This window comes from Amphiprion ocellaris, chromosome 6 (genome assembly GCF_022539595.1).
Source record: "Amphiprion ocellaris isolate individual 3 ecotype Okinawa chromosome 6, ASM2253959v1, whole genome shotgun sequence".
Taxonomy (NCBI): domain Eukaryota; kingdom Metazoa; phylum Chordata; class Actinopteri; family Pomacentridae; genus Amphiprion; species Amphiprion ocellaris.
The window spans coordinates 11,266,692-11,290,568 of NC_072771.1; the positions used below are offsets into that span (position 1 = coordinate 11,266,692).

The 23,877-nt window shown below is 39.9% G+C and overlaps 1 protein-coding gene across 3 annotated transcripts in view; it reads left to right on the forward strand.

Annotated features, from left to right (window-relative positions):
* The first annotated feature begins 410 nt into the window (after positions 1 to 410).
* top3b (DNA topoisomerase III beta) overlaps positions 411 to 23,877 on the forward strand; it is a 64,602-nt gene continuing 41,135 nt past the window's right edge. Inside the window, exons 1-9 of one of the 3 annotated variants that reach the window (XM_023273345.3) lie at positions 411 to 485; positions 577 to 781; positions 7,160 to 7,291; positions 9,585 to 9,691; positions 9,807 to 9,881; positions 10,727 to 10,923; positions 12,211 to 12,367; positions 12,446 to 12,559; positions 12,938 to 13,028. In XM_023273345.3, coding sequence (XP_023129113.1) covers positions 712 to 781; positions 7,160 to 7,291; positions 9,585 to 9,691; positions 9,807 to 9,881; positions 10,727 to 10,923; positions 12,211 to 12,367; positions 12,446 to 12,559; positions 12,938 to 13,028 — 943 coding nt within the window. In that variant the 5' untranslated portion in view covers positions 411 to 485; positions 577 to 711. Of the gene's footprint in view, positions 782 to 7,159; positions 7,292 to 9,584; positions 9,692 to 9,806; positions 9,882 to 10,726; positions 10,924 to 12,210; positions 12,368 to 12,445; positions 12,560 to 12,937; positions 13,029 to 23,877 lie in introns of all 3 variants that reach the window. The other 2 variants (XM_023273347.3, XM_023273344.3) reach the window with 2 other exon arrangements.

The window sequence follows — 23,877 nt, forward strand, 5'->3', positions numbered from 1 at the left end:
TGGGATTTAGCTAAAATTGGCAAACATAAGGATGGATTATGTGGAGCAAGCCTGCGGGAAACAGCAAACTGTGAAACATCTGCTTATGGAGTGCAGCCTGTTTGAAGAACAAAGAACACAGTTATATACCAAGATGTCACATGAGGGAATGGAATCAATCACAATGAGGAGTCTCCTTAATCCCAGAGAGAACCAGGCAAGGACGGTGAACGTAGTCCTTCACTTTATCAACTCCACAGGATTACATCTTTGGAAGTAGGAATGATCTGAATTCTGCATTCTCTGCCTGACCTGCGAGAGGCAGCAATGTGCCGCAAGGCATCCAGCCTGCCGGAAATTCATAAGAAGAAGAAGAAGAAGAAGAAGAAGAAGAAGAAGAAGAAGAAGAAGAAGAAGAAGAAGAAGAAGAAGAAGAAGAAGAAGAAGAAGAAGAAGAGGGGGAGAAGAAGAAGAAGAAGAAGAAGGAGGAGGAGAAGAAGGAGATGGTACCGGAAGTGAATCGCGTGTCAGCGTGTACTTCGTGATATAGCATAATAGGAAGACACTAATTTGAAAAATTCCTCTTTTTTTTTATAGTGAGGTGTTTATTGCCGGGACTTATCGATCCATTTTGGGATCGTCAGACAGCAGCAGTAAGCTGTGCGCTGCCTGTACTGTAAGTGAGCTGCGCGACGATCGTTTGATAGAACGTCTGTTAGCACTTCATTCAAAATGAGAACTGTTCTGATGGTGGCCGAGAAACCGTCCTTGGCCCAGTCGATTGCCAAAATACTCTCCAAAGGTAGGTACGACTTCATAGTTATGTAGTATGCCAAAGAGAGTCACTAATTATAATTTAACGTTGTGGTAGAATCCTCGTGTGTAGTATGAGGCAACAGCCTAGTTTGAATCGTTAGATACGTTGACGTAATAATTGTTTGAGACAATTAACTCAGTTCGTACTAGTTACTGTTCACTTTAAGTGAGCAAAAGTTATGCCAAGCTCCGCTAAAAAATGTTACACTTACCCAAACCAAAATGCAGTATCTACACAGATTAATTGAAGACAGAGGTCCTTATTTGATGATTTTTTAAAATTTCATAATAAGTGATGTATACAGCTTTTGGCAAAACATAAATAGTTAAATCAATGTAAATCATGCTCATGAGGTCTTGACTAGTAGACATGTAGATTAAGTGTAGAAATGTAAGTTTTGAGATTTTAAATATTTGATAACACATTGTTGACCCACATAAAGTTGTAACAAAGTCCAGTTGTAGAGAATATAGGAACATATTCTCAGCATAAGATAGATGAGCAGAAACCACAGTCTACGCCCATGGATTTCATGATTTGTTTTGATAAAACTAAGCTAGTTAAATCACATATTTAAATACAGCGATAAATTAATCCATTTTTATCGTCATTACTAGGAAATAAGTGGGCATGAAATAACGGTTTGTCCTAAAATGAAGATGTAACATCCAGTTAATTTGTTATAGTACACCCAGTTCTAAAAACTTGAGAACCTTTCCAGATTTTCTGTAGTTACTGCTCCCCAAATATGTAGGATAGTACTACTACTAGTTGTACGTTTGAGCTGTTATGGATGGACCTCAAACAAGAAGGAGAACTGTGGCGATGGGGCTATCAAAATTCTCCACGTGGACACAATAATGATGCCATTTAATCTAAAATGTCTTTAATTATTATGGGATGCTTTGATAATGGTGAGACTTTCAAAGTCCACTGGAAAACAATAACAATTAGTGAAATGGACCGTTTCTCAGCAGCCACTACCTCATGCTCTGTCTAAACAACCACATATTCTTAGAGTATGCCAGTGTCCTGGGTTGACATTACTACAGTCAGTCCTGTTCAGTTTTGCCGAGAGATGGCACATATACATGCTACAGTGATGAACTCAAACTCCAGTGAGTAGCTGGCTGTGGGGAAGCAGCTGGGGTTTTTCTTGAGGACAGGCATCCGCAGGGATACAGGGATGGTCTCTAGACCATATGCATTGTCAAGTCCCCTACAGGAGTGACTGGTGTGGCAGCTGGCCTCATGGATGACCTGAGGCACCCGGTTTAAGTCGATGTTCTCCCTAGAGAGACATAAAGAGTAGGGAGTGATCAGAGGCAGGCTTTCATTCCACTATTAATATGGTGAGTTAATGTGGTAGACAAAGACTGGTATATACTGTATAAATGTAGGACTGTCCCTCGCTTAATCATCAATTCATATATTGGTTATTTTTCTGTTGTTCAGTTAATTGTTCTATAAAGTTCTAGAAAATAGTGACAATTTTAACAATTTCTTCGCCTGAGGATAAAACCTTTGTTGTAGTTTAATGACAAATGATACTCGGTATCTGTACTCACACGTAGCTCCAAGTCGCAATGCTGCGCTCGTTGATGCGGCTGGGCAGGTTAACCAGTTGGCTGTAGTAATCCTGCAGACTGTATGTGCAGAAAGATTCCTCCACACACTGGCTGCCCAGTGGCATGGCCAGGCACCGGTGGAGGGCTATCAGGCACAGCAGAAAGACGCGCAGCAGCTAGAGACACAGAACAACCAAGATTTTTGTCAGTATTGACCAATTTCTCTCTGCCAGGTTCCCCAATATTTTTAGCATTTGTCATGTGCAGCAAAGACACATCTAATTCCTGGTCAGGCGTTTTACTCATTGATCAGATAGTTCCTGATTTTAAACTATATTTTGTTCCAATACTTGTACTACCTCATGTGTTTCAAGGGCATTTACCCTTTGGCTTTTTTCAGAAACTAATGAAAGTGTTTTGATGAAAATTATGTCCATGCTCATATTAATCATACATCAAAGTAAAATATTAGAAACAGTTTTGTGTCTGTACCAACACTCAGATATCATTTCATCATTAGTTTGAAAACATCCAGACCACGTTTTGCCTCAGTATAACTTTGGAAGTAAAAAATAAATGAGTTAGATAGGTCACTATCCTTTATGCTCTTCAAGCTGCACATGCTCCATATACTGAGCCACTCATGCCTGGTAGGTGGTTTAAATTCCTTGAATGAAATTCTTGCATTAATCCATAAAGTACTTAGCCTTGTAAGTCCTGAAAGCTATTTTTCTATCTTGTTTACACAAATGATTATCGTCATACTGTTACCTTGTGCAGATAAGATAATATTCTGAGTGCACAAGATGTCAAAACTACCTTGTGTAATATCATGGGCTATGTAATACAGTAATATGTGACTAAAATGAAAAGAAATATGACATATTTGTTTTTAGTTTTTTTTTGTTTGTTTCCATTTTAACTGCAAGTGTAATGATTTTTACGTAAGTTGTCAAATCCAGAGCCACACTGTTAGTGACACAGATTTCTGACTTAGCTGGAAAAGTACAAGTGGAATTTACAACATTAATGGTGTCTCAGTTTCTTTAAGTGTCACAGTAGCATATTCATGTAAACCAGCATGACAATGGCAAGATCTCCCCAAAGGACAATGCAGAATCATTAATACGACTGTGACTTTGCTCATGTAACATGGCAAGATGTAATTTGTACAAGGGTGGACTACCGTAAACTTTGGTACTTGCATTCATGATTTCCAAAGATGAACTGCAAATCACTCGGGTGATGTTATCCAAAGTTGTTTAAATCAATCCAACTGGACTTTAAGAAAGTTCCTTGAAGACGTTTCACCTCTCATCCAAGAGGCTTCTTCAGTTCTGGTGGTGGTTGATATTATATTATTATGTTATAAGCTGAGGCAACATCAACCACCACCAGAACTGAAGAAGCCTCTTGCATGAGAGGTGAAACGTCTTCAAGGAACTTTCTTAAAGTCCAGTTGGATTGATTTAAACAACTTTGGATAACCATGACCTGGATGAATGAGAAACTACACAGACAACTCCGGTGATGTTGTCACTAACTAACATTAAAGTCAGCCAATCAGGTTTACTATTAGATTCTGTCCTTTGTTTTAAATGATTAATTTTAAAAGATGTCCACTTGACGGTCTAAGTAAGTTCACTAAAGTTGAATATTAGCTTTCCACTGGAATGTATAGACAAGGACTCCGGGTGAAATAATGATTACAGCTACCAGTAACTGTTTTACTGTCTATGTACGTGTGTGCGTATTGCATGAAAGACAAGTTGAAAAACTGTGAACCTATCCTTTAATCTACTAGTTTGCTACTCTACAGGGCAATAGAATCTTATGCGGTGGCTATCGAGCGGTTATCATCAGCACCAACATAAAGGCAAGTTTCTTACCTGGAACTGTTCCATGTTTGAAGTGACCGGATATTGCTGCAATGGAACCCTTTATCTTTTGCCTTTGGGATGTTGATAGGTGCTGCAATTTAGTTTTTTCTTTATGCGTGCCGTCTTTGGTTGCCAGTGTACCCTTTAGCTTGGAATTGATCTACAACTTGTATCTGAACCCTCTATTTATATGCCCTGTTCTTGTCTGTATTTCTGTCAGTCTCTGTGTATCTGAATCGGTCCAGGTATTGGTAATGGGATTGTCCACGTGAAAGAGGTTGGAGTGGCTTTAGTGCAGACACGGGATGGGGTTGGGAACATTTGGTCACCATTATAATAGTTTGCGTCCATGTTCCTGTCATTAGCATTCAGCCTTGAGAGACTCCTTTTATTCAGAAAGGACGTCAGCATGTAGCATTAAGTGCTAATAACCAATAGGAGGATCCCAATTACCCCATCATTGACCTAAAAAGCGTCACAGCTTTCAGAGATCTCATGGTCCTGCCTCACTCGCCATTACTTTGACCTCCTGTAAATCTACATGTCTGACTCATCAGCAAGTGGACACTAGTTTTCAAAAAGGATAAAAGTTTGTCATTATTCTGTACAGTTTTGAGCATGCTATGAAGTTACAAACATTGTGTGTTATATGTATAAAGGATAATTGAAAGCTAAATAAAGCTGATTTCATTGAGGATCATCGAGCTATTAAGGAAATGGACATTTCTTTGTCAAGACCTGCATACTGTTACACTTCAACACAGTGAAAATGGCAGCTCTCATCTGGGATTATGAGGCTTCATCAGCTATGTTTTTACTCTCACCCAACAGTCTCTTAACAGACAAATATATATATTATTTATTGCTATTAGATCCCTTAAGTTGCTAACCCTAAGTCAAAGTTCTTTTGCAGGGTAGGACGTCTTTTGTGTTAAGTAACTGCATCCATTACTGGACCGCACTTTAAATTTTTAAAGTACCATTAAACGTATTCAACCTCCTTGGAAGTTTTCAGTTCAATTAAATTTTATTTATGTAGCACCAATGACAATTCAGATTGTCTCAAGACAATCAAAACTCAGATGTTTGAACTTGAACCCCCAGACCAGGCCCTAAGGCAATATTTGCAAGAAGAAACTCCCTTTTGACAGGAAGAAATCTTGAGCAGAATCCAGCCCATATGGGGGGACCCAACTGCAACTGACTGGCCAGGTTAAGAGGGACGGTAGAGGGGGAGGGACAGGGACAGGGACAGGAGAACAGAGGTGGGGTGGGGGGACAAGGAAACATTTAACACACATTGGCATACATGCATAATAAGAGTAACATAGATGATACATACAATGTACAAGCCAACATTGAAACTGATTCATAAGTTTACTATTATTGTGTAAGGCTCTGGCATTAAATATACTGCATATATAGCTGGTAAGTAAGACGCAAACTGTGTAGATGAGCAAATCAAGTATAGTAAGGGCAGTGCAGAGTAGATTTGTGAAAATGGGCAGCAGGACACAGTGGGCTGGAGGAAAGACAGCAGCAGCATTCCACAGTGCACAGCGTCCCACCCCGCCTTCGTACCCCTAAGAGCAGACCTTTTGGAACGCCCTGGGATGCGGCTGCGGAGGCGGCGGCGCTCACACCCCGCCATGCCGCTCCGCGCTCGAGGCGGGCCTCGCCTCCCGCTCTCCATCCAGCTCTGGGACCAGGGACACTGGAAGAAAGGACGCAGGGGGACATAAAGTGAATACAATGCAATAATGGTATATATAGTAAATACATAGGTAATGAGAGAAGGGCTCAGTGCGTCGAGAGAGGTCAACCGGCAGCCTAGGCCTATAGCAGCATAATTATGGACGTAACTAAAGTAAGTCGAAGAAGTCAGTTGTGCCCCATACATGTGGACTCCAACTGACCCCCTCAGGGTCACCCGAGTCAGCCCTTCCTTTTTATCTCTTTTGGTCATTGACTGATGGCCATTTAATTTAGATTTTTTTTTGGCAAGAATTTACATTAAAAAGACTTTCATGTCAAAGTGAAAGCTAATTTCTATGAAGTAATTAAAAATATTACTTGCCTGTAAGTTGTGCAATTCTTGCCTATAGAGAATAAGTTATTACATAAATACTCACCTTTTCAAGTCAATATTTAGTAGATGCACCACTGGCTGCAGCTTCAGGATTAAGCCTGTGGATAGGTCTCTGTCAGCCTTGCACATCTGGACACTGAAGTCTTACACCATTGTTTCCAAAACTGGAAAGAATTGGGGGATTTCCCAATATTTTGGTGCAGAGGAGTATGGTGTGTTTGTGATGATGTGTATTGTGATGCGTGATGTCCACTGAATGCTGTGTGTAGTTTCATGGTCACACAGATGGAGACACATTCATTGCACTGAGATCTCCATCACAAATGAGTAGTGTGATTTAAAAAAAAAAAAAAAAGCGTAACGTTGTAAAGCCGGTGAGCAACAGTGTGGCTAGTTGATGAACTTTGACCAGTATGGACTTAAACAGGTAAAGAGAATTCTTTTTGATGGATCCCATTTTGCAAACTCTTGAGTATAACTTAATACTACAGGGGAGAATTCAGAAATATAAAAATAATAAATTGAAGAACTTAAAGTAAATCTGGACAACAGTGAAGCTTTATGGCACAGAGAAATAAGACATATCAAAATCAAATTGTTAGCAGGATACATTCATTGTTGTTTTGAATATTTTCATGAGAGTTTTAACAATCAAAAATGCATCTGCGGTTAGTCACTTCTTTTCAAACCCATGTATTTGTATTTAAGCTTTAATTTCAACTTGGACATTACAATGTTTAAATAACCTAATGATAAGAGCTCTGTAAATAGCTTTTACTGACTATGTTGACTTTTTAATGCCTTATCTTTTCTCCTCCTCCTTTAGGCAATTGTACAAGTCGCAAGGGACTCAATGGAGCATGTTCAGTTTATGAATACACTGGCAACTTCGAGGGCCAAACTGTACGCTTTAAGATGACTTCAGTTTGTGGACATGTAATGAGTCTGGATTTCATTGGTGAGTATCATCCATATTAGGTTCCTGCTCAACATTTCCCTAACTCTCATCGAAAGTGTTTGCTTGCTTAAAAAGCACATGATTTCTCCCTTCTCATTTACAGTTGTAAATACAAGTTTATATACACTTCCAAACGCCATGTATGTCACGTCGGTCTTTAAATTTCCAGTGACTCCAGTTTTCTATGATGGAGTAATTGAAACAGATATGTCTTTGTCACACAAAAAAAACAATCATGCATTTTAGTTCTTTCACATTTTTTGATTCATATAAGGCCTGAAATCTGCTCGGTCAAAAATGCAGCAATGGTAATATTTTGTTAAATGTCCATTTTCTTTTCAACTAGGTACTTTTAGTAGCTGTTTACAAGCTTCTTGTTGTATCTTCAGCCACTCCTCTTCACAGAATTGGGGTGGTGTAACTACATTTGTTGGCTTTGACACAGACTTGTTTCTTCATCACAGTCCACAGGTTCTTAATGGGGTTTTAAGCCAGGACTATAGGGAGACCAGTCTAAAACCTTAAAGAAGAAATGAAGTACGGTCAAATTTGCATAATTCAGTACATGTATTTTCACTTTATTCAGAAGATATATAACAAGTACAAAAATATAAGCATATAAAAGGAAAAAGAAAATAGTATTGTGTCATCTCTCCAAAGGGCGATGTCAATGGCTGTCTTGGAGTACGACAACCATTGACATCGCGGGGATGGGTTACCTTTGCAGGTTTAGGTACAAGACAGTTAAAGACAGACAGTGCAAGACAGATAGTGAAAGATGGATACTGAGGAGCCACAGATCATCAGAAGTCTAAAGGGAGACCACTACTACCTTACTCCTGGATGTAAAAAATAATTTTATAGAGTTAAAGCCATGGACAAAACAGTCCACTTTCATAAACTGCTGCTTAAACAGAGAACAGTACTGATTCGCTGGCTAGTGGCACTGAAGAGAACGAGCCTCTAATGGACTCTGACTTCAGGGTTTGTGGTGAGCACTTTCTGGAGGATGATTGCATTGAGGAGAAGGTGGTGGAGTCTGGCAAGCTAGTTGTTGATCGGACCAACGCACTGAAGTCTGGCGTTGTCCTGTCAGTGTTCAACTTCACTGGTTATAACGTTGATCCATTGACTGCCCAACATTCTCTGAAAACAGCTGTACAAGGGCATCAGTCTGCCACAGGGAAACAGCACTAAACAGCTCTAAACACATAATAGAAAGAGCTGTATTCACTGACACCTGTCACAGACACGTTGATGTTTGATAAGAACAGGAAGCTGGGGTTGGGGGTGGTTAGAGGGGGAAGATCTGACAACCGAATATTCAGATATTCAGGTCCAGCCCTCGTTGTAATGTTATTTTCTATCTACTGAGCCTGTGCCATTCAGAGGGAAGTAAAATACAGCATACAGTATATCTTGTCACTGGAAGTTGTTTGCACTGTTTAAACATAAAAACATTACCTTACTACAGGTATTTGTTTCAAAAGCTTTATGTTGTGAAATACTGAGATTTGGAAATTTGTGTTTCTTGTGCCTTCACTTGTCATTTTGTAAAGATGTTATTTATTTTTTTATTTTATTATTTGGAAATACCAGAATTTTCGCATTATTTTACATTTTTGTCTGTCTGATCACATCATTTCTAAAAACATAAATCGGACATTACAATCAGTTACTCAGTACTTGAGTAGTCTTTTCACCAAATGCTTTTTTACTCTTACTTGAGTAATCTTTTGGATGACTACTTTTTACTTCTGCTTGAGTGATATTATTTTGAAGTAACATTACTCTTACTTGAGTACAATTTTCGGCTGCTCTACCCACCTCTGCCATTGAGGTGCCTATCACGCAAGCTGTTGACTCTCAGAAACTTGTCTTCTGATTCTGTTGTGGCTTTGGGTCTTCCAGACCGCTTCCTGTCAGTTTCCCCCAGTTTCTGAGTGCCTTTGGATAGTGAAGGAAACTGTACTCAGTGACACCTTGACTTTCTTCGCACTTTCTCTGAAGGAAAGACATACATTTTTAAGTGTTATGATGTTCTGTCTTAATTGCCTTTCCCTTGCAATTTTATGGCAACATATTACATTCTGCAATACAATACTGTTCAAATAATGCTCTTGAGGGTATGGTGCCACAATGTGTTCCAACACTACTTTTAAGCAGACAGAGAGGATTGTAAGTAATCAAGAAAAATTGGGACACCTGTAGGATTTGGTAGCACCAACTTTCAAGATTTGATCAACCTCCATTGATATGCATTTCTATGACAGCATTGTCCTTCTTTTTAAAGGGAAATACAACAACTGGGACAAGGTGGACCCTGCGGAACTCTTCAGTAAAGCTCCCACAGAAAAAAAGGAGGCCAACTCCAAACTCAACATGGTCAAATTTCTCCAGGTAGGTTTACACAGTGATTAGCTTTAATGGGACATTGGTGATTTTGGCATTTTGTGCGACTAGTCTCATGCCTTTTGTCTTTATTACTCCATCCAATTTTCTGGTGTCATGTCAGGTTGAAGCCAGAGGATGTGACTATGTGGTTTTGTGGTTGGACTGTGATAAAGAAGGCGAGAACATCTGTTTTGAGGTAATTCAGGTCCAGTTACACCTGTTATTCTTATAAGATCCATATCTGGACACTGACATCTAATCTGTGCCATGGATTAGGTGTCTGCTCTACATCTTTTTACTTTGCTGCCATCTCAGTTATGGTTGTCCTGTGCAGACTGCATTTGAGTCATTCCATTTCAGATCATTAGGTTTTTAATTTCTACTCATCCATCTCTAAATTTAGCCTTAGTTGTAATAGGACAAAGTATAGTTATTGATAAAGATTTTTGTGAAATTTTCATTTGATGTGGCAAAAAACCTATTATTATGTTTTTATGTTGGCTGTGCTTGCTTATAAATTTTCAATTTAACTCTCAGCTGAGGATGAATAGCTTTAAATGGAAGCAGGGCTTTGGTTACATCAGAATGTTGGCATCATAATGCCTTTTACCTTCATTTTGAAATGAAAGAGTGTTTTTGTATTCAATTTTTAGGAAACAGTAGATTTAAATGAGAAATCGTGATTTTTGTCATTTGGGAAGTGATCTGTAAGGCTACATTTACACACATTGGGCAGAGGAACAACAAGCTATAAACACAACGCTGCATATCATTACCTTATAAACATATACTTGTTAGCACTACCCACTAGTAATGGCAGCATGCTTTCTTTATACTATGTGGAGCTAATATAGTGCTACTTAACATCGTATGACACCACACCTGACCACACTCAGCTAAAGGGTGTATTTAGACTTGATAATCAAGAAACCGATAGAGACCGGTGCAGTTAAGCATTTGCGGCATGTAAAATCTTAGATCATATAGAAAGTGGTTACTGTATCTGCAAACATGCTGCAAACAATTTTTCTTACCTCCCAGGTGCTGGATGCCATTCAGCCAGTGATGAACAAAGGGTGTGCCAGAGAGCGGAGCATTTACCGTGCCAAATTCAGCTCTATTACTGACACTGATATCTGGAACGCAATGAACCACCTCGGGGAGCCCAACAGGAATGAAGCCCTGTCGGTAGATGCACGTCAGGAGCTGGATCTGCGCATTGGCTGCGCCTTCACCCGGTACACTTAGTTCACTGTCTCTGCCACACAACCATTTTGTGTTCGATTTTCTGCTGCCTGATCATAACACTAAAGACATTTAATGCATTTCATTCATCTTTTAAAACATTGGAGCAAATATACAGCCAGCTGAAAACATCCTGAATGATTGACCCCCCACACTAAGGGGGTCAGGGATTGTGTTATGCTGGCACTGTGCTGCCATGATTTAAGTCATCTTTCCCCTTACCCAGAAGGATCATTGCACATCAATAAAAAGTTGCTGTGAGTGATTACCTCTGTCCTGTGGTGGACTATTTTTGTCACTTCATAGGAGAATTTGGTACATGACTGGTAATTTAGTTGGCCTTTTGACGAATAGGATCCAATCACCTTTCTTCAGGTCTTTTTAAAAAGTTCTTGAAACACTTTAGATTGCCCTGGAGCACAGCAGGTGACATGAAAACACAGTAATCTACACAGGTCCTGTTTATTGGTTGAAATCAAAAATTTTCACCATCTCTGAATACAGTTTCCACAGAACTCTGAGTTGTGGGGATACAATCAAACCAATGGTAACGTTTGCCGCATTAGCTGCACAATGGGCTAACATGAATGATTTTTCTTATGTTGTGCTGACAGAGCTTTCAAAAATATAAGTAATCTGCAATGCTTGTGTTCACTCTGGCAGCCAACAGCAGAACATTTGGTGGGCTTTACATTTGTCTGAGACATTGTAGAGTCAGCATAAACAGCTGTAGAAAGAAAACAATGATGGCAAGCTGAAAGGCAGCAGCTCAGTGAAATGGGTCATGTCGAGGCAGTGCGAGGGCAGGATTATACAAATTTGAGCTTGGCAACTACTGGTTAAATTCTTGTGATGTAGCATCCGGATCATATTCTTGCTTGCATGTAAACCTGCGAGTGTATCAGAAGTAAACAGAAGTAAGGACATTTACTTCTAGCAGAAGTAAATGTCCTGTCAGCTTTTACTTTACACTTCCAAGTTTATAACCAGAAAACACAATAAAATTCTGCAGAATAGTTTTAATTCGGCCAAATTAGATGGTTTTCGATCATGAACTGCCCTTTTATCTCAATTAGATTAAAATCTAGACTTTGACTTGGTGACTCCAAAACCTTAATTTTGTGTTTTTTTACAGATGGGGAATGAAAATCTGTTCTTTACTTTATATTCAGATATGTCTGATTGATGCTACACCACTCTCAACAAGTCTGATTATGTCTGATTGAAGGTATTGAAAAATATCATCCAAGTCTGTCTTTTGTGGGTTTACTATTTTTCAGGTTCCAGACCAAATATTTTCAGGGTAAATATGGCAATCTGGACTCCTCCTTGATCTCATTTGGACCATGCCAGACCCCAACACTTGGTTTCTGTGTAGAACGCCATGACAAGATCCAGTCCTTCAAACCAGAGACATACTGGATTATCCAGGCAAAGGTAAATCCCCAGATACACTATGAATAGTCTGTTCACCCTCCTTCTTTTCTGTATTGACAGATACTGTGCTTTGGTTAGGTGTTCAAAGGAAAGGACAGCCCGCTTACACTGGACTGGAACAGGGTGAGGGTCTTTGACAGGGAGGTGGGTCAGATGTTCGTCAACCTGGCCAAGACATCCAGGGAGGCTCAGGTAAGAACAAAATCTTGATGATGTTGTGCATATATTCTACTATCAACATTACTGACACCAAGGAACCATACTGTGGAAAGATTACAGAATTGTGTACACACTTGTACAATTTCACTTAAAACTGAAATGATTCAAAAGTGCATCACCTCTTGATAACTGCAGTGTTGAACAGTAGGGTATTTCATTTTATGAACAATCAACAACTGCTTCTTCAAAATAAATCGATTGAAAAATTAAAATTCATTGAACAACAGTGACGACCTCTGTGATCACTGACACACAAGTTAGAAAATCGGAATTTAGCCATAACTATACTGAATATAGCCCAACTTCCTGATCTTTGATTTAGGCTCTTAATGTGGATCTCTCTTGCTGCAGGTGGAGTCAGTGACTAAGAAGGAGAAGACCAAACAGAGGCCCCAGGCCTTGAACACAGTGGAGATGCTGAGAGTGGCCAGTTCTGCCTTAGGTATTTACAATGCCTGTAAAAAGTATTCCAACCCCTTGGATGTTCTACCCTTGTGTTGCTTTTATACATGAAATTGTGGTCAATATATTTTGGCTTTTTTGACAAGAATTTGCAGAAAAAAAATATATCAAAGTGAAAACAGATTTTTACAAAATCATGTCAATTACTTAGAAACATATAAGATAAAGTAAATTATTGCATAAATATTCACCCCCTTTAAAGTGACCTTTAAAGTAATTCAACAGAGGTCCAGCTAATTGATGCAAGTAGTGTCACAATAAGTGAAATGGATATCACCTTAGTGCAGTTGATGTGTGTCAAATAATAGTAGTATAATAACACCTGTATCTGGAAGGTCCAGTCTCTGGTTCATCAGTATTCTTGCTACAATTGCAACATGAAGATAAGAGAACACTCCAAGCAACTCAGAGAAAAGATCATTGAAAAGTTCAAGTCTGGAGATGGCTACAAAAAGATTTCTAATTCATTGGACATCCCATGGAGTTCAGTTACATCCATCATTAAGAAATGGAAGGAGTATGGCACTTGTTTAAATTTTCCTAGAGCTGGCTGTCCTCACAAACTGAATGACTGGGCAAGAAGAAGACTGGTGAGAGAGGCCACCAAGACAGCTACGACCACATTGAAGAAGTTAAAATTTCAGTGGATCGGATGGGAGAGACTATACATACCACAACGTGTGCATGTCTTTTTGGGACTGCCTCTGCTGCAGCAACAAGCAACAGGAGTAGTGTGTGTTTGATCTGTCTTGTATTGTCTGTTAGTGCGGGTTTTTAAATGTGGATAACCAGTTTTTAACCGATCTGTCAAACGAGTGGTGTTTTTTACCCAAACGTTTTAAGTACGTGGAGTCATCATGGATTTTATTAGCTTTTTTATGAGCGTCTTGCATTTGGATTTGTTTGCTCTCGGGACTCTGATAAGCTTTCAACAAGGCATCCAGCACCACAGACTTCAATACAGCCATTATTTCCTTGTCCAATGTAGCAATTCCTCTTTTGCTTGGATTCCACCTGTCGGTATTCCACCAGAGATACGTAAAGGTGGATGTGGACTTACAGAATGGCATGCTGTGATACAAATACGGAAACATGGCCGGGGAGGAGAACTACCGAGGTTACACATACCGGCTGACAGACAGCTGACAGTGGTACGAGGGAGGAGGCATGGAAGGAGGCGAGGGGTGCGACAGAGGCTACGTAAACTCAGCCTGTGCCGCCTGCCAGGAATGAAATCTGAGGAATAAAATCGACGAACTTCAGGCATGCGTAAAATGCGTAACAGAGTATAAGAATGCTTGTGTGATCGCACTGACTGAGACCTGGCTAAAGGAGCACAATTCCAGTCAGGAGTATAGTATTGATGGCTTCGGTTAACCTATCCAGCTCGATCGTGACACACAGCTGACCGGCAAAGCACAGGGAGAGGGGTGCTTGTATATCAATCCCCGCTGGTGTAAGACTGTCATAATAAGGAAATCTATCTGTAGCCTTCACATTGAACTGCTATTTGTTTTACTGTGCCCATTTTACTTACCACAGGAAATCCCGCATTTTTTTTTTCAGTGGTCTGTATTCATCCTAAAACCAACATTAAGGAGGCAACATCCACTATTGTTAAATTGGTGCATTGCTTCCAAAGCATTTCCCCTGATGCCCCACATTGTATACTTGGTGATTTTAATACTTGCAGTCTTAAAAAGCCCCTTTCTTTTTCTTGTCAGCTTTTAACTGTCTAGAGCCTTATATTTTAGCCAGCAGGCTCTCTGAAATACCTGGCTTTGACTTTGGAGCTATATGTTGGCTGGTTGACTTCCTGACTATGAGGTCACAAAGAACTCGTGTCAATAGCACCCTGTCCGATGCCATGACATGAACTACAGGGTCACCCCAAGGGTGTGTCTTGTCCCCTTTACTTTTTTTGCTGTACACGAACAACTGTCAGAGCACAGATGATTCAAGTTTAATTGTAAAATTTGCAGATGATTCGGCTATTGTCAGCCTCCTGCAGGACCAGGAAGAAGGGCACGGCCCTGTGATAGACAAATTCACTGAATGGTGCCATAATTCATGCATACAACTAAATGTCAGTAAAACTAAAGAAATGTTGATCGATTTTTGGAAAAATCCACCTCTCCCAAAGCCCACTTTCATTAATGGCACAGCTGTGGAGATTGTAAGCCAGTACAAGTATTTGGGCACCATCTTGGATAACAAACTGACGTTGGAGGCCAATACAGACTATACCTGCAATAAAGCCAACCAGAGACTGTTCTTTTTTAAGGAAGCTGAGGGATTTTAATGTTGACAGGTTGCTTTTAAAAATGTTTTATTCATCTTTTATTGAGTCAGTGATTTGCTGGTATGGGAACCTTAGTATCACTAATAAAAATCGGCTGGGAAGCATTGTCAAACTTTGCCAAAAAATCACTGGCACTAGCCTGCAGCAGCTTGACAATATTTATCAAGCAAGAGCTGTTCAGAAGGCAAAGGTCATCTTAGCTGACCCACATCACCCTCTGTATGCTGAGTTTCGACTTTTGCCATCTGGGAAGAGGTATACCTTCCCTAGAAGGGCCAAATCAAACAGATACCTCAGATCATTTTTTCCCTCAGCTGTAGGGTTTTTAAATAAGCTTTAGGCTTGTGTCCTTGCACCGTAGGCTGCATATATGGTCATGATAACTTATCTGATGACATTTATTATTAAATTACTTGTATCTATGTTTCTGTGTATTGTACTATACTGTTTTTATGGTATGAATTTCGTTGTTGACTGCTGTTGGACATCAAATTGCCCAAATTGGGACAATAAAGATTTTCTAATCTAATCAGCTTTTGTGCAGGTTCTTTCCCAGTCAAAGCTGTATGGAAGAGTGGCAAAGAAAACGCCGCTGTTGAAAAAAAGCTTATATGAAATCTCACCTGGAATTCACCCAAAGACATGTGGGAGACTCCAAGGTCAAGTGGAAGAAGGTTCTTTTGTCTGATGAGACAAAAATTGAGCTTTTTGGCCATCAGATGAGATACTATGTTTGGCGAACACTGCACATCTCAACAAACACACCATCTCCACCATGAAGCATGGTGCTGGCAGCATCATGATTTGGGGATGCTTTTGGCAGCAGGTACTGGAAGGCTTGTTAAGGTGGAGGGGAACATGAATGCTGAAAAATATCCTGGAGGATAATCTGAGTCAGTCTGCAAGAGAATTACGACTTGGGAGAAGATTTATTTTCCAGCAAGACAATGACGCCAAGCTTACAATCAATTACAATTCAATTGAGAATTTGTGGCTGGACTTGAAAAGAGCTGTTCACTCCTGATCCCTGAGCACCCTGACAGAGCTTGAGCTATTTTGAAAGGAAGAAAGGAGAACAATTTTAGTGTCCAGATGTGTAAGACTCTTTGAGACCTATCCACATGGACTCAATGCTGTGATTGCAGTCAAAGGTACATCTACTAAATACTGACCTGAAGGGGGGTGAATATTTATGCAATCATTTGTTTTAATTCAATTCAATTCAATTCAATTCAATTCAATTTTATTTATATAGCGCCAATTACAGTCAAATTGTCTCGAGACGCTTTACAGAACCCATATGCCTGACCCCCAGAGCAAGCCAAAAGGCGACAGTGGCAAGGAAAACACCCTTTTAACAGGGAAAAAAACCTCGAGCAGAACCCGGCTCTAATGTGGGGGGACCCATCTGCCTGCTGGCCGGGCGGGTTGAGAGGGACAGAAGAGGTAGAGAGGTAGAGATAGAGGGGTAGAGGTAGAGATAGAGGGATACAGATAGAGGGGTAGAGATAGAGAGGTGGGGGGGTGGGACACAAGGACCATAAAACACAGCCACACATCTGAAGCATCCAGCATCCAGCTCTGGGACCAGGGACACTCGGAGAAAGGACACAGAAAGAAACAGAGTGAATGTAGTGCAATAATGGTATATATAGTAAATACATAGGTAGTTAGAGAAGGGCTCGGTGCATCAAGAGAGGTTCCCCAGCAGCCTAGGCCTATAGCAGCATAACTAGGGGCAAACTAAAGGGACGTCAAGAGGGGAAATCAGTTGTGCAAATGAAAACACCAGCTCACCCCGTCAGGGTCACCCAGTCAGCCCTAACTATAAGCTTTGTCGAAAAGGAAGGTTTTAAGCCTGGTCTTAAAAATAGAGAGGGTGTCCGCCTCCCGAACCCAAACTGGGAGCTGGTTCCACATGAGAGGTGCCTGATAACTGAAGGCTCTGCCTCCCATTCTACTTTTAGAGATTCTAGGAACAACAAGTAAGCCTGCAGTCTGAGAGCGAAGAGTTCTGCTAGGGTAATATGGTACTATCAGGTCTTTAAGATATGATGGAGATTGGTTGTTAAGAGCTTTATATGTCAGAAGAAGGATTTTGAATTCTATTCTAGATTTAACAGGGAGCCAATGAAGAGAAACCAATATAGGAGAAATATGATCTCTCTTGCTAACTCCCGTCAGTACTCTGGCTGCAGCGTTTTGGATCAGCTGTAGATGTTTCAGAGAGCTATTGGGACAACCTGATAATAAGGAATTACAGTAGTCAAGCCTAGAAGTAACAAATGCATGGACTAGTTTTTCTGCATCACTCTGAGACAGGATGTTCCTGATTTTCACAATATTTCTCAGGTGGAAAAAGGAAGTCCTACAGATTTGTTTTATGTGCGAGTTAAAGGACATGTCCTGGTCAAAGATAACACCGAGGTTCCTCACAGTAGTACTGGAGGCCAATGTAATGCCATCCAGAGTAACTATATGCTTTGAAAGCAATTCTCTAAGATGTTTGGGGCCAAATACAATGACTTCAGTCTTGTCTGAATTTAGTAGTAAGAAATTATAGGTCATCCAGGTCTTTATGTCCTTAAGACAATCTTGCAGTCTAGCTAGCTGATTAGTTTCATTTGGCTTCATAGATAAATACAATTGAGTGTCATCAGCATAACAATGGAAATTAATACAGTGCTTCCTAATAATGTTGCCTAAGGGAAGCATGTATAATGTGAACAGTATTGGTCCTAAGACAGAACCCTGAGGAACTCCATGATTAACCCTAGTATGCTCAGAAGAGTCATTGTTGACATGCACAAACTGGAACCTGTCTGATAAGTAGGATTTAAACCAGTCCAGTGCTGTCCCTTTAATGCCAATAGAATGTTCTAGTCGCTGTAATAAAAGTTTGTGGTCGATTGTATCGAATGCTGCACTAAGGTCCAATAAAATAAGTATAGAGACCAGTCCATTATCTGACGCTATGAGAAGGTCATTAGTAACTTTCACCAGAGCTGTTTCTGTGCTATGATGCACTCTGAAGCCTGACTGAAACTCTTCAAACAGGCTATTCCTTTGTAAATGTTCATATAATTGATTTGCAACTGTTCTTTCCAGAATTTTAGAGAGAAATGGGAGGTTGGAAATTGGTCTATAGTTGGCTAAAACATCTGGATCTAGAGTGGGCTTTTTAAGTAAAGGTTTGATTACAGCAACCTTAAAAGCCTGTGGTACATAACCTGTTACTAGAGAGAGATTAATCAGATCTAACATTGAGGAATTAATTAAAGGTAAAGCCTCCTTGAACAGTCTAGTTGGGATAGGATCTAAAAGACATGTTGATGGTTTGGATGTAGAAACTATTGAAATGAGTTCAGAGAGATGTATGGGGGTGAAAAATTCTAAATATCCATCTGGTCTTACAGCCAATTCTAAAGTATCTGTACTCGATGATACATCTGTGACATTTGCAGGAAGGGCCAGATTAATTTTTTCTCTAATCGTAATAATTTTATTTGTAAAGAAGCTCATGAAGTTGTTACTGCTCAAAGCTAAAGGAATACAAGTTTCAACAGAGCTCTGACTCTTTGTCAGCCTGGCTACAGTGCTGAAGAGAAACCTGGGGTTGTTCTTGTTTTCCTCTATTAAAGATGAATAATATGTTGTCCTGGCATTACGAAGAGCTTTTTTATAAATTACTAGACTTTTTTTCCAAGCTACATAAACTTCTTCTAAATTAGTGGAGTACCACTTCCTTTCCAGCTTTCGGGACGCCTGCTTTAAAGTCCGCAACTGGGAATTATACCAAGGAGCAGGTCCTCTCTGAGATAGAACTTTCTTTTTTACAGGTGCAACACTATCAAGTGTTGTACGCAGTGAGGCTGCAGCATTATTAACAATATAATCCACTTCCGTGGGGGTAAAATTATAATATTTCCCTTCCATTATATCAGTAAGTGGTGCTGGACTAAATAGAGAGGGTATTATTTCCTTAAATTTAGTCACCGAATTGTCAGACAGACATCTACTGTAATGGTATTTATTCTTAACTCCTATACAATCTATTGTTGTAAATTGAAATGTTATCATAAAATGGTCAGAAAGAAGAGGGTTCCGGGGAAATACTGTTAACTGTTTGATTTCTATGCCATAAGTCAGAACGAGGTCAAGGGTATGATTAAAACTATGAGTTGGTTTATTTACATGTTGAGAAAACCCAATTGAGTCTAATATTGAATTAAAAGCAGTTGTAAGGCTGTCACTGTCCACGTCAACATGAATGTTGAAGTCACCCACAATAATGACTTTATCTGAGCTGAGCACTAAATCAGATAAAAAGTCTGAGAATTGAGATAAAAACTCAGAGTAAGGAGCAGGAGGACGATATACAACAACAAATAAAACTGGTTTCTGAGCTTTTAAATCTGGATGAGAGAGACTGAGAGTAAGATTTTCAAATGAACTGTAACTAGGTTTAGGTCTCTGGTTCATTTTTAAGCTAGAGAGGTAAACTGCTGCCACTCCTCCTCCTCGGCCCGTGATTCGAGGAACATGACAGTTAGTATGACTAGTAGGAGTTGATTCATTTAGACTAACATATTCTTCCTGCTGCAACCAGGTTTCAGTCAAACAGAACAAATCAATCTGGTTATCAGTTATCAAATCATTTACTAACAGAGATTTAGACGAGAGAGATCTAATATTTAACAGACCACATTTAATTGTCCTGTTTCTTCGCTCAGTTGAAATAGTGGTATTAATTTTAATTAGATTTTTATGGTTACTATGTCTTTTGTTTATTTTTGATTTGCTTAATTTATTGAATTTTGGTGGTCGGGGGACAGACACAGTCTCAATAAAGCTAAGTGATTTACTGGAGGGTGACAGCTGAGAGGAAACTGCAGAGAGGTGTGGAAGACTACAACTCTGCATCCTGGTCTGAACTCTGGGTTGTCATGCTTTAGGAGTTCTAATAAAATCAGCCATATTTCTAGAAATGAGAGCTGCACCAGCCAAAGTGGGATGGATGCCGTCTCTCCTAATCAGACCAGGTTTTCCCCAGAAAGAGCTCCAATTGTCTATAAAGCCAACGTCGTTTGCAGTACACCACGTAGACGACCAGCGGCGAAACGATGCCATACGGCTAAACATATCATCGCTTGTCAGATCAGGCAGGGGTCCAGAGAAAACTACGGAGTCCGACATGGTTTTGGCAAAGTTACACACCGATGCCACACTAACTTTGGTGACCTCCGATTGGCGTAACCGGGTGTCATTACCGCCGACATGAATAACAATCTTACTGTATTTACGATTATCTTTAGCCAGCAGTTTCAAATTTGCTTCTATGTCGCCCGCTCTGGCTCCTGGGAGGCATTTTACTATGGTCGCTGGTGTCGCTAGCTTCACGTTTCTGACTACGGAGCTGCCAATGATCAGAGTTGGTTTCTCAGCGGGTGTGTCATTGAGTGGGGAAAAACGATTAGAAACGTGAAACGGTTTGTGGTGTGCCGGGACAGCGGGCTTGAGCTTAGGACTACGTTTCCTACGAACTGTCACCCAGCTACCCTGACTTCCCGGCTGCTCGGGAGCTGCTAGGGTACGGCTAGCAGAAGCTACACTAGCAGCTATATTATTGCGGTCCGCACCGGCTAAGGGAGCCTGGCTAACAGCTAGCGGGGTGTTTTCCATGGTGCGGAGCCGCGCTTCCAATTCAGAGAGCCTCGCCTCCAAAGCTACAAACAGACTGCATTTATTACAGGTATCATTATCACTAAAGGAGGCAGAGGAGTAACTAAACATGTGACACACTGAGCAGGAAAGAGAAGGAGAGGAAGAGGGAGAAGCCATGCTAACTGCTAAGTGCTAGGCTAGCGGACAGAGATAACAGATTAACTGCTACAATTAAGTACTGAGAGGGTGCGTGAAGAAAACGAGTGTATGTTACGATTCAAATATTACCGCTACACACAGATTTAATGGATATCAAATTAGATGGAGTGGATAAGCTACAACAGTCACAGAACACAGTCACAGAACACAACACAGCGCTACAACAGGAAGTGACGCAATACGCTCACCGTAACGTCAGACGTCAGCAGGGAGAAAGATATGCTAATAATAATCATAATAATAATAAGTTTTACCGTCTATATTTTTAATTAGTTGACATGATTTTGTAAAAATCTGTTTTCATTTTGATATTAGAGTTGTTTTTTTTTGCGAATTGTTCTCTTAACTGTTCTCGTCTGGATAATAATATTTGTAAAAGTGATTATCTGAGAATTCAAGAATACATGTATGCATAGCTGTCATTAGTCACTCATTGGGCTATTGCTGATGTTTAACATTGCTTTGTTTGGATGAGGGCTGCAACTATGAATTATTTTAAATGTTAATTAACCCACTGACCATTAATTAATTATATAATTCATTTTTTGTGTAAAAAATATGTGAATTTTCACATAGGCAAAAAATTGCCTGTCACAACTGACAAGCTGAAACTAAAGAATGATAATATTACTTTGAAAATGTATTTAATTTGATTGACTGCAGTTGTAGAGATTTAGTGGATGATCCATCCATTATTACATCGCTAAATACTCAGTAGGGTCGCAGGGGTGCTTTAGCATGTCCCAGCTGACTTTGGGCAAAGGCAGGAGTGCCCCTGGACAGGTCGCTAGTGTAGCGGAACGTGTAGAAATGGTAGAAACTACGCTTTGTGATAAAAATTGCACTCGTTAATTTAGGGGCACCATCCTCAGCTTGCCTGAGGAAAATCTCGATTTAAGGCAAGTCTCAAAGAGACTTTGATTAAATGAAGTTGATCAGTCTCATTCTGAAAGTCGTAAACTCTGATTTCATTGAGCTCCACTTCCCAAAGCAAAGAAATACACAGTTGAGTAAAACCAATGATAATTATACACAAACATTTAACTAATTCTACAAACAAACAATAAACAGCAATGACATGACAACAACAGACAGTAAATAAATGCAGATAAACTAATGAGCTGTGATCGTCACTGGAAGCAGTTGGTAGAAAAGGTGATGAATTCAGAATTGGAACACAAATTATAATTTGTAAATTCACCCGTTTAGCAGAAGGAAAATAATACTTGCGAGAGAGGCCGCTGCAAGATGTGGAGCTGTGATGATCTGCTGGATGAGTTGGTTCAGGAACGCAGAAGGAGCCTTGGCAGGTGTGGATTGCAAAAATGTGCCAAAGTAAAAACACTAAGAGCCAAAGCTCATAGTTATCAAGAAAATATTTGCGCTGTTGTAGTTCTTAAGTAATTCTTAAATTCGGTTGCATTCTTCTAAAAGTTGCATTTTTCTGAGATCCCCATGTTCTACAAGCCCATTCTTACAAGCTCAGTTACAAGCCCAAGTTGATTTTTCTAAAAGCCCAGGTTACAGTCAAAAAGCCAAAACAACATCTAAAACTAAATCAAAAACTCAAGAAATCCCAAACGAAAAGCTAAAGCAAAGCTGAATTCAAAACTAAACTTAAAAACTTAACTCTAAATCTAAAAACTAAGTAGCATTCCAGTTACTTTCCTCTATATAGAAAGCTTTGGAGCCAAATGCAAATCAGCATCTAACCAATCATGGATGTGTTCCACCCAATGGGTGGTGTTGAGCTTCACTGTCCAGGAGAGGTCAGAGGCCAAATACCTTTAAAACTTACTCTTAGTCCATTTCTTAAATGTAGAATTCCAATTGTTCAATATTTATGGTGATCACAGATCTGAAATAACACCGAATAAATGATTAAAATGACAGCAAACACAATATGTTTATCTCATATAGTTCCTGAGATAATAATAAAAGGTGTAAACATAAGAATAAACTTATAAATTGTAGACTTTTAGGCTACATGAAGGTAAACTTATAACATGGTTAAACACAAAAGCATATACATTCACTTATAATAAGAAAAAGAAGATATAGGGAGGATATATGCTTAGAGTGAAAAGTCTTCTGTGTCTGTTATGGCTGTGGTCTGTGACAGAAAGAGAGAGGAGGGCGTGTTTGTGTCTCATGTGTGGGCATCTTCCACAAACACTTCAGATTCCATGTGTTCTTCTTCTATACTGGTCCTGATCAACCTGGTATCAGAAACTGAGTCCAGATCGTCATTCCGATGATGGTGCATTTCCTTAATGTTTTGATTTAAATTGTTCTATTCATTGTGTAGAAAGTTCTGAGTGTTGGGTATTGAGAGATTTGAAGGTCAGAATGCTAATCCTGCAGAGGTGTGGTTTTCCTCACAGTTGAAACTTTATGACCCTTATCAGATTCTAGTGGAGGTAGGAGGCATCCTGTTGTCTCCAAAAGTGCCGTGAGTGGTCCTTTAGTGGTAAACATCCGAACAGCAGATGTCCCATTTCGAGGTGAATTTTGGGTTAGCTGTCTCCTGAAATGGCGTCTTAACAAATTTACAGCTTTGGGAGAGGGTCTTTGGATCTTTGTGTGTTTATCTGGAATGTTCTGCTCCTTAGTACGCTACACCAGTCTGTCACAGGGCTACACG